This window comes from Macaca thibetana, chromosome 7, assembly GCF_024542745.1.
Source record: "Macaca thibetana thibetana isolate TM-01 chromosome 7, ASM2454274v1, whole genome shotgun sequence".
Lineage (NCBI taxonomy): Eukaryota > Metazoa > Chordata > Mammalia > Primates > Cercopithecidae > Macaca > Macaca thibetana.
The window spans coordinates 88,134,371-88,145,174 of NC_065584.1; the positions used below are offsets into that span (position 1 = coordinate 88,134,371).

The 10,804-nt window shown below is 33.6% G+C and overlaps 1 protein-coding gene across 1 annotated transcript; it reads left to right on the forward strand.

Annotated features, from left to right (window-relative positions):
- The first annotated feature begins 769 nt into the window (after nucleotides 1–769).
- LOC126960100 (olfactory receptor 4N5) lies at nucleotides 770–7,120 on the forward strand. Its single transcript, XM_050800069.1, has 3 exons — nucleotides 770–838; nucleotides 2,838–3,204; nucleotides 5,408–7,120. Exon 3 carries the CDS (start codon nucleotides 5,416–5,418, stop codon nucleotides 6,343–6,345), a length of 930 nt encoding a protein of 309 aa, XP_050656026.1. The 5' UTR covers nucleotides 770–838; nucleotides 2,838–3,204; nucleotides 5,408–5,415; the 3' UTR covers nucleotides 6,346–7,120.
- The last annotated feature ends 3,684 nt before the right edge of the window (nucleotides 7,121–10,804 follow it).

Below are 10,804 nucleotides of genomic sequence, written 5' to 3' on the forward strand. Positions count from 1 at the left end.
CGTCTCTGACTGCATCTCTGGCTGACCCGGGCATAAACATGAATAAAAGTATATTTGACTGTGCATTGAATTTGCTTTATTAAATTTAAGTTTGGTGTTTTAACTTTAATGTGACTCAGAGGGATGGCATCTTTCTTTATAATGTGTTACAAAAAGAAAAAATCTTACATTGAGTTTTTTTCTTGTATGATTAAATATTTTTATATTATTTCATTAAAAACCAGAAATATCATTATCCTATAGCAGGACTTAGGAACCACATATTCAAAAAAATCAGTAATACAATAGAGTATTTCTTCTTTGATTTGAGAGGCACTCCCCTGGAGGAACTGGCCTACAAGATGCACAAAATTCTTTTTATTTAAAGACAAACTTTGAAATGATAATAATTTAGATATAAGGAGTTAAATAAAGCATTATTAACATTGAATTAATCATTAATCATTTTGCCTAATAAGTGTATGTGCCATTCCATTATCACTGTCACTGATAAAATGCCAAATTCAAAACCCTAACATCACTCAATGGGGTATTCACTGGCATGTGTTTTGAATATTTAATCTTTAAAATGTTCTTGTGTCTTTCTTTGTCTAATTCTAGTTGGCAGACTAATAATTCCCGTTGGTAGAACTCTGCAGACTTCAGGTACTGGTAAAATCCCAAAGTACATTCTCTGTTGCATTAATTGTATTACAAATGCATAGAGATTTCAGAATCTATAATATTCCAACATGAGAACATATATTTAAGGACAAATTCTGAAATAATTAGCTAATCTCTCTTTTATCAGACAAAAGAATAGCCACTTGTTTGAGAGTAGCATTTGGCTCCCAGCAAGGTAAAATTTTTTATTGTTCTTTACATTTAAATTAAATATAGAAAAATGAAAAAAAAAGAAGAAAAATTATACTATTTGTCATGGTTATCTGCTGACTTGAAATTTATGAGAACAGAATTATGCTGCAGAAACAGAGTAAGGGTGAGTTCTAAATTCAGGCGTTCAGCACTTTTCTCAAATAAACCTTTTTTCTCAAATAAAGCTCCTACTATGTCTAATACTTAGCACTATTTTAAGGTGCTAAAATTTTTAATTCTAGTATTATTTTAAAAATAAAAATACCAATTGATTATGGAGATTCACCACCTGGATTTCAATTTGTATATAATACAAATGACTGATTTCATCTTTATCCTAAACCAAAGGTAAAAGGAAGGAAGAGATAAGGAATCACAATCAGTCAAAAAGGGTAGGCTGAGTCTCAGAGACAAACTTCACTGACTTTACAAGTTTGGAAACCTCTGGTTCCGCACTCAGTTACATGTGTTTCTGCATATGCATATGGTTCTTATATCCAGCAATATAAGGCTCAGAGTTAGCAATCCTAAAACAAGAAAGACATGATTCTCAAACATGTCTGAATTAGATAAGGAAAACTTTAGTTAGACTCTTCCTGGAACCTCCACAGTTTCTTACTCTGAAATCCACTTAGATTCAAGCAGTTATCACCTCCGTTGGCATTAATCCCAGGGCAGTGACAAAAGATCTACTGACATAGTATCCATTTGTCATTTTTTGCTAGAATGTATTTATCACTGAAGGCTTCCTCTCTTAATTTACACAGATGTGGATTAGCTCCTAACCACCTAATTTGATCACCATATTCCCTCTACTCTGTGAAGTCAAAACAGTGAATGTATTATTTCTCTTCAATAGATGCAAAATACAGATATTAAAAGATTAAATGACTTGCCTAAGGTCAATAATTACATTAAATAACTTGCCTAAGTTTCCTCAAATTGCAGATATGGTAACTCAGAAAGTAAAATAATTCTCAAACCAGAGATCTATTTTAGAACACCAAAATAACTTGCCTCATTTTTATCAAGATGAGTTAAAAACAGACAAAACATGTGACAAAATCTGAAGTAATTAACGAGTGATTCAGACAGTAAATTTCAAAAAAGATAATATTCAGGAAGTAAGGCTTAGCACTGGGGAACAAGGAAAGCCCTTCAGGTCTGTAGAAAAAGTCATGGAATGGAATATATAGGAAGCACCTAACTACTGTGCTCACCCTACCTTCGAACAGGTTAAGCAATTCATTATTTCAGAATCAGTAAAGGGTAGGCATTGAACATATTTAAGGAGAATATGTGTAAAGAACAAGGTGAAACATACTTAAGACTGAAAGAATGTAGGCAAATGAGAGAAAGAAGAGAATGATAAGGAAGAGAGCAAAGAGGAAGGAAAAGTGAGGGATTAGGAAGATAAACTGCAAGAAAAAAATTAAAAAGCAAGTAACGGGAAACAGGAGCTAAAAGTGAATGTAAAGAAATAATTGTTGTAAATGAGTGTATGAAGACAGAATTAGCAGGAAGAGAATGGGGAAGAATGGGAAACAAGAAAGAAGCAAGAGAAAGTGAATAAGGAAAGATAAGGGACTGAGCTTCTAGGATGGTGATCAGGTCCCCAGACACTTGGCTTCAGGAGCTGGTCTGAGAGCAGTCTGGAACTGAGATATGAATAGTGTTGCCTGAAGATGCTTGCTGCTCTGTAGTCTGGAAGGGGTTGTGGGGGACAGTATGGGGACCCTCTCCACTTATGCATCTTCAGTGCCAAAGGACTGTGCCATATATGTGTGTGTGTATGTGTGTGTATATGTGTGTGTATGTGTGTGTATATGTGTGTGTGTGTATGTGTGTGTGTGTGTGTGTATATATATATGTGTGTGTATGTGTATATATATATATATAAAATAAGGAAGGTTAGAGATGGTGACCATTTAGGTTTCTGTCTTGGCCTACACTGACGATGTCTCTTTGTCTTATCTGACTAGAACAAGAAGTTTGCCCATGTGAGATCCATTGTTTGGTGCTTTTTTTTTCAGGAACTCATTTTGTACAGAGGAATACCCATCTAATGCATATATGTCCTCCATCTCTGTGATGAATACAATTTGAGAACCAACAGAACAAAAGGTACATAAATGAGAACAGAGGAAAGAAGAAAAGTGGATTAAAAATGTTAAGTAGCATGGAATTTCATCTGTTAGTTAACAGAGAATAGAGGGAAATAGTAGAAAACAGAAGCAGAGGAAGAGTGGGAGAAGCTGAAACTCTCAGCTGCTCCCTGTGTCTTGGAATCCTCAACCTGGAGAAGCATGAGATAACTAACTATAAATGAACACTTGGAATCCACAAAAGGTAGGACTAGGGGAGGGATCTTCTGACTTAAGTTCTTAAGACCAGGTTTCTGTAGGCAGAGCGAGGTATAAATGCGGAAGCCAAGTGGTGCCTAAGTGGGTAAAAAAGAAAAGGAAATGCCTAAACTAATTTGAAGAACACCAAAATACTTTTTGCCTATTTTGGTTTTCTTAGATTCACTATGTGTGTATTTATACAAGAGTGAATAAATATTTGGAATGCACAAATATGTGCCCGTGCATTTGCTGCTAGTTACGAATGTTACCAGTCACATAAAACAAATGTTCTGATGTTTCCTAATAGTCGTGCTGTAAAATGCTAATATGTCACCTACGTTTCCCATAAATTTTCTTATGGATTTTTAAGGCTGATTTTTCTTTATTCTTTTCCTCTCTTCTCTCTAGTTCCTCTTTTTAGGGATGCCATTAGTAATTTCTGTCAAATTTCAATTAGGAATTTATCTCCTTCAGTCCTCCTTCCCCACATTCGCTAGCACTGCTTCAAAAAATAAGTTATATTGAGATATAATCAGCGCATTATAAAATTCACCATTTAAAGTATACAAATTCAATGGTTTTAAATATGTTTACAGAGTTTGTGCAAGCATCAACATGTTGTAGCATGTATCAGTACTTCCTTTTTATTGTCACACTGCATGATATTGTATCCACAGCACTTTTGAAAATAAATATTGTATGTAATCAAAAGTCATGTGTAACATTTGTATATATCACATTATAGCATTTTGTTATAATGAGAAATATTTCATCTTTGAAATCATTCATTCCAATAGTGAAACATGCATGGTATCATTGTATGTGAGTATTTATTTATAAATTGTTTTATAATAATTTCAACATAATAATTAAAATACAATCACAAATACATTTTTTAAAACATAGCTTATAATAATATACAGAGAAGTTCCATTATTTTTATGCACCCCAGTGGATTATCTTGTGCACCTCCTTGTGTGAACACATCTAATTTCAGAGATTAGTATACAGACTAAACTTTAATTCTGGATTTCTCCCAACATGGATGGAATACTTATTTAGACAAAGTTATGGCCAGAAAAGGGGGAATATTTAGACATGCAGCATCATAGTTACTTAAGTGCCTAAATAAAACATTGTCAATTGATGAGACACTAAATAATTCCCTAAGAAGTATGAACTGAGGAATAAATACCTGCTTTATTCTATCACTTGATAATGAGAGAAAAGAAAGCTCATTGGAAGTTTAAAACTTGTCTGCAATTGCATTTTTTATCTCTCAAATGAGTACATCAGATTATATGTTCTGTATGGCCAATTCCAGCTCTACTATATTTTATTTTTATTAGCTGAGATAGTCAACATCTTTTACATATTCTGATAAATTTTGTATTATGCAAAAATGTTTGTGAAAAGAATATCATTTGGCTCTCACTCTGAGATCTGAAGAATAAGTAGGTTATGGATCTATAGAGAGCATATGAAACTGAATTAGTATTAACTAGAACTTAACAACAGGTTGTAGAGCAGATTCAGAGTGGTACTCAGCTAAGGCTGTAATGAGGGAATTCCTCCAAGTTAAGAGAAATATACAGATCTTGTCTGCTATCCTGGTGACCAGTTTGAAGTAAGAATGCACAAGAGCACCAAAGCAGAACAATGCGATGGGAATAAGCAAGGAACAAATTTAGAAACCAGTCATATAGGTAACAACCAGGAACCAAGAATTCCATAGGAACTGAGAGACAGAAGCAACTGTGAAAGCACTTTATTCTGTGACAGGAAGAAAAGGAACTAAAATCTAGCAAGTAATCTAACATTTAGAGACAGTGGACCACTACTAACAGCAACATAAACAAACAAAATAGACAAACTTGATTATGCTTAAGTTTTGCTTTAATAAGACAACTTCTAATATCCTTCAAGCAAAGTAGCCTGGAATCCTACAGGAGTGAAGTTATCTAGAAGCATGAGGTTAAATGGGCATGAAAATGTGGCTACAGAAAAATATATTTCATTTTAGTGAGGAAAAAAGAGGATGAAGGATATAAGGGTTAACTCAGGATACAAGACAGTTATGAGGCGTAAGTTGTCTTCAACTATGGAACGTTGGTTGGAACAAATAATGTTCTTATCTGGAGAGGAGATACAAAACAGATGAAAAGGTGGTTATGACACATAACAATTTGTCCTATTTTATTCTGCAGAGTGAGAAATGATGGAAAAAGAGAACCTCACAGTGGTGACAGAATTCATTCTTCTTGGTCTGACCCAGTCTCAAGATGCTCAACTTCTGATCTTTGTGCTAGTCTTAGTTTTCTACCTCATCATCCTCCCTGGAAATTTCCTTATCATTTTCACCATTGTGTCAGATCCTGGGCTCACAGCCCCCCTCTATTTCTTTCTGGGCAACTTGGCCTTCCTAGATGCATCCTACTCCTTCATTGTGGTTCCCAGGATGCTGGTGGACTTCCTCTCTGAAAAGAAGGTAATCTCATACAGAAGCTGCATCACTCAGCTCTTTTTCTTGCATTTTCTTGGAGCGGGGGAGATGTTCCTTCTCGTCGTGATGGCCTTTGACCGCTACATCGCCATCTGCCGGCCTTTACGCTATTCAACCGTCATGAACCCTAGAACCCGCTATGCATTATTGTTGGCTCTGTGGCTTGGGGGCTTTACCCATTCCATTGTACAAGTAGCCCTTATCCTGCACTTGCCTTTCTGTGGCCCAAACCAGCTCGATAACTTCTTCTGTGATGTTCCACAAGTCATCAAGCTGGCCTGCCCCGATACCTTTATAGTGGAGCTTCTGATGGTCTCCAACAGTGGCCTGCTCAGCCTCTTGTGCTTCCTGGGCCTTCTGGCCTCCTATGCAGTCATCCTCTGTCGTATAAGGAAGTACTCCTCTGAAGGAAAGAACAAGGCTATCTCCACATGCACCACTCATATTATCATTGTATTTCTCATGTTTGGACCTGCTATTTTCATCTACACTCGTCCCTTCCAGGCTTTCCCAGCTGACAAGATAGTTTCTCTTTTCCATACTGTCATCTTTCCTTTAATGAACCCTGTTATTTATACGCTTCGCAACCAGGAAGTGAAAGCTTCCATGAGGAAGTTGTTAAGTCAACATATGGTTTTCTGAATAGAAGAATGAGAAAAACAAGAAAGGAGAAAGTCCAGCTGAATTTAGCTAAATCATTTTCTTATTCATGCATTGAATCTGTCAGTCATTTAGCAAATATTATAATTATTACGCACCTCTCATTTTCAGGTACTATTCTAGGCATATGAATGAGACAGGTAAGATTCCAGGTTTCCTAGATTTACATTCAAGTGGATAAATACAGGTTAAACTATTAAATTTTAAAAACAACTATAGTATCAGAAAGAAATAGTGTTCTGTAGCAAGCAAAAAGTGGTATTATGCTAGAGATTATCTGGGGAGGTGGTAATTTCCTTACTTTTATTTGTTAAGTGAGGTCTTGTGTGGTGTTCAGCTGATACCAAGATGATCTGAAAGAAGCAACCATGCAATTATCTGGGGACAGAAATTCTAGGCAGAAGAGATGACTAGTACAAGGATCCAAAGATCTTATGAGCTTCTTATATTTGACGACCATAAAAAGGAAGAGAGTAGCTGTACGGTAGTTAGTAAATGTGAAAATGGCAAGAATTGAAGTTGAAAATTTTGGTAGGGGCAAAATTCTGTCAAACATTTTAGTCAATAAGAAGTTGAATTTATTCAGATTTCAAAAGGAGATCCTTGAAAGATAATAAACAGGAGAGTAACTCTCTAATGTTTCCTATTTGACTTAAGGGAAGATCCTCAAGATTCTGATTATGGAACTATAAGTAGTAAAATATCACTAAGTGGAAAATACATGCTACTAAGTACTATTTATGTCAACACTTAAAAGATATAGTTATTTTTTCTAATTTGATGGAGAAAATAAAAGCTGTTATATCTTATCAGAAACTGTGAAAAGACAACTTAACTATGTTTTTCAAAGTTTTGTAGAGTTTTATGGTTATTCCTAATGGGTATTTCTTTTACTATTAGAGAAAAACTTGAGTTCACTTACAAATTATTTCATCCTAAACACAATGACAATAGTTATATGTAATACAAGTTATTATTTGGTTACGATAACTAAACCACTCTGATTATTTGAATAGGCATACATAAGGCATTAGATACTTTCAAATCACTGAAGAACTATAAGAGCAGGCTGTAGACTTGGCTTACTAAAATAAATTTCTAAACATCACCAATAAATTGGTCTATATAAGGAGTAACTGTCCCCACAGCAATTATGAATGTAGGGAATACATAAATCATTTTTTGACTGACAGTTCAAGGATTACAGCATTTTAACCATTAGCCTGTGATCAGGAAAATACTCAGCATTGCTCTAGTCCTACTAGACATCCCTAGACAAAATGGAAACCTTACATTTTGTAATCTTTCCACTTCCTTCATTTTTTAAATTTTCTTCTAAAACTATTATTATTATTATTAATGCCTATATAACTCAGTGGTCTCTCATCCAAATATTAACCAGATCCAATACTGCTTAGCTTCTGAGATTAGGCATGATCCTGCACATTCACTTCCTTCATTTCTAAATTTAAATATTGCATAAATGAATTAGAGTCCTGAGACTATATCAGAGTCTGATTTTAAACCTGGCAGTCAATGAATGAGCCAGAGATTGACTGAGTCTTATGAAACCTGAAAACCAACTTCAACTCCACAAAACCTTTATTTAAATTAAGGCGGGGCTTCTTAACTTTGGCACAATTGGCATTTTGGACAAAATAATTATTTGTTGTAGAAGGCTGCCCTGTGCATTGTAAGTTGTTTAGTAGCATTCCTGACCTCTACTTACTAGGTGCCAGGAGCATTTTCTTAGTTGTAACAACCAAAGATTTCTACATATTGCCAAATGTCCACCAAAAGGTAAATATTTTACAATGAGAAATACAGCATTAAGGAGATTTATTTCTATTATATACGAGATGTGTGAACCTTCTTTGCAGGAAATAACATGAACTGGAGCCTATGCAACTTACAAATTGTAATTAATAATATCCATAATTTAATAAAAATCATAAGAAACACCAGAAGAGTGAAAAATAATTTTCAAAACAGAGAACAAAATGATAAATAACTGGAATATCATCAGAGTCTATCCAGAGTATGAAACTGAATAACAGTAACATTATAATAACCATAACTAGTATATTCAAGACAGTAGAAGAAAAGGTGTGATAAATAGATAAAAGGATAGCAAATTTCACCAGAGAATTAGAATCCATAAAGAGAAGTAAGTGAAAATCATAGAATTAAAAAATTTTGAAATTAAAAATTCATTAGATGAGTTTAAAATCAGATCAAACAAAGGAGAAGACTACAGAGTGTGCTGGAAGTGAAATCAATAAAAATACTAAAATTAAGAACGCAAATAGGAAAAATGGAAAAATACAAGAAAGAATATTACAGATGTGTGAGATGCAGTGAAATCTCATATATATATTTCAATTACATATATATGTCATTATAGATATAATTGAAGTCCAAGTGGATAGGCAAACGAGAGCATGAGAAAGATGAAATATTTGAAGAAAGAATTAGCAAGAACTTTTAAAACCTGATAAGAGACAACAAGCTACAGAAAAAGAAATATACCGTGAACCACAAACAGAATAAACAGCAACAAAAAAGACCTAAACACATCAACACATGACAAAAAAATTTAAAAATAGAGAATCTTAGAAGCAGCTGGGATGAGAGACTGTTCTTTAGTTTAAAGGGAACTGATAAATTTCTTCATAAAAGAAACATGGAAGCCAGAGGAAAATGAAAAAACATCTTTAAAATGCCCAAGAAGATAATATCAACCTAAAAATCTATATGAGATAAAGTAAATCATTTAAATAAAGATGAGATAAAGACATCTTATGACAAACAAAAATGAGAAAATCTGTTGCTTAAGAACTTCTAATAAATAAATATTAATCACAGTTCTTCAAATAAAAGAAAAGACTCCTGGAGAAAAACACTAAATTAAAGGAAAAAATAAAGAAGTAGACTGGCAAATAAGTTGGCATATGTAAATAAGTATACACTGAATATTGACTATACAAGCAATAGTATGATGTCTTATGGAATTTGCTATAGATAGATACATAAATATACTATGTAAACATTTATATATATATGCCTGACAACAGTTGTAAAAAATGTAAAAAAGATATAAAAGTGTTCTGTGATTCTAACATAAGAAGAGATTTAGTAAAGCTAATAAAGTGATTAGACTTTAATAAGTCGAGGATTCATGTTGCAACCTTTAAGAAAGTTACCTATACAAAGAGTAAAATAATTTATAACTGACAGTTACACAAGGATTTTTTTGGAAAAAAATAACAAAGATTATTGTAAAAGAATGCAAGAACAAAGAGAAAATAGAGTACATAAAATGAAAAAATAAGATTGTAGCTAGAATGACTGATGTATCACTCTCTACATTAAAAATAAATAGATTCAAAACTTCATCAAGAACTGGGATTTCTAGATTTTTATTTTTTATTTTTGTGGGTACATAGTAGATGTATATACTTATGGGGTACATGAGATGTTTTGATTACAGGCATGCAATGTGAAATAAGCACATCACGGAGAATGGGTTATCCTTCCCCTCAGGCATTTATCATTTGAGTTACAAACAATCCAATTATACTCTCTAAGTTATTTAAAAATGTACAATTAAGTTATTATTGACCATAGTCACCCTATTGTGCTATCAAATAGTAAGTTTTATTTATTCTTTTTATTTTTGTACACATTAACCATCCCTACATTCCCCCTAACCCTAACCTCATTACCTTTCCAAGCCTCTAATAAGAATCTTTCTACTCTGTATCTTCATGAATTAATTGTTTTAATTTTTAGCTCCCACAAATGACTGAGAATATTAGAAGTTTGTCTTTCTGTTCCTGGCTTATTTCAGTTAACATAATGACCTCCAAATCCATTTTTGTTTTGGCAAATGATAGGATCTCATTCTCTTTTATGGCTGAATGGCACTCCATTGTGTATAGGTACCATATTTTCTTTATCCATTTGTCTGTTGATAGACACTTAGGTCGCTTCCAAATATTGGCAACTGTGAATAGTGCTGCAACAAACATGGGAGTGGAGATATCTTTTGATATACTGATTTTTTTTCTTTAGGGTGTATACCTAGGAGTGGGATTGCTGAATTGTAAGGCAACTCTATTTGTAGTTCTTCAAGGAACCTTCAAACTGTTCTCCATAGTGGTTGTACTACTATGGAAATTTCTTAAATAACTAAAAATAGAACTAACATAAGATCCAGCAATCCCACTACTGGATGTCTACCCAAAGGAAAAGAAATCATTATACCCAAAAGATACCTATACTCTTATGTTTATCACAGCACTATTCACAAAAGCAAAGATATGAAATCAACCTAAGTATCCATCAACAGATGATTGGATAAATAAAATGTGATATAAATACACAGTAGAATACTCTTCAGCCATAAAAAAGAATAAAATCATGTCTTTTGCAGCAATAT

Coding starts and splice junctions, on each gene's coding strand:
- LOC126960100 (XM_050800069.1), top strand. CDS start 5,416: ATGATGGAAAAAGAGAACCTCACAGTGGTGACAGAATTCATTCTTCTT.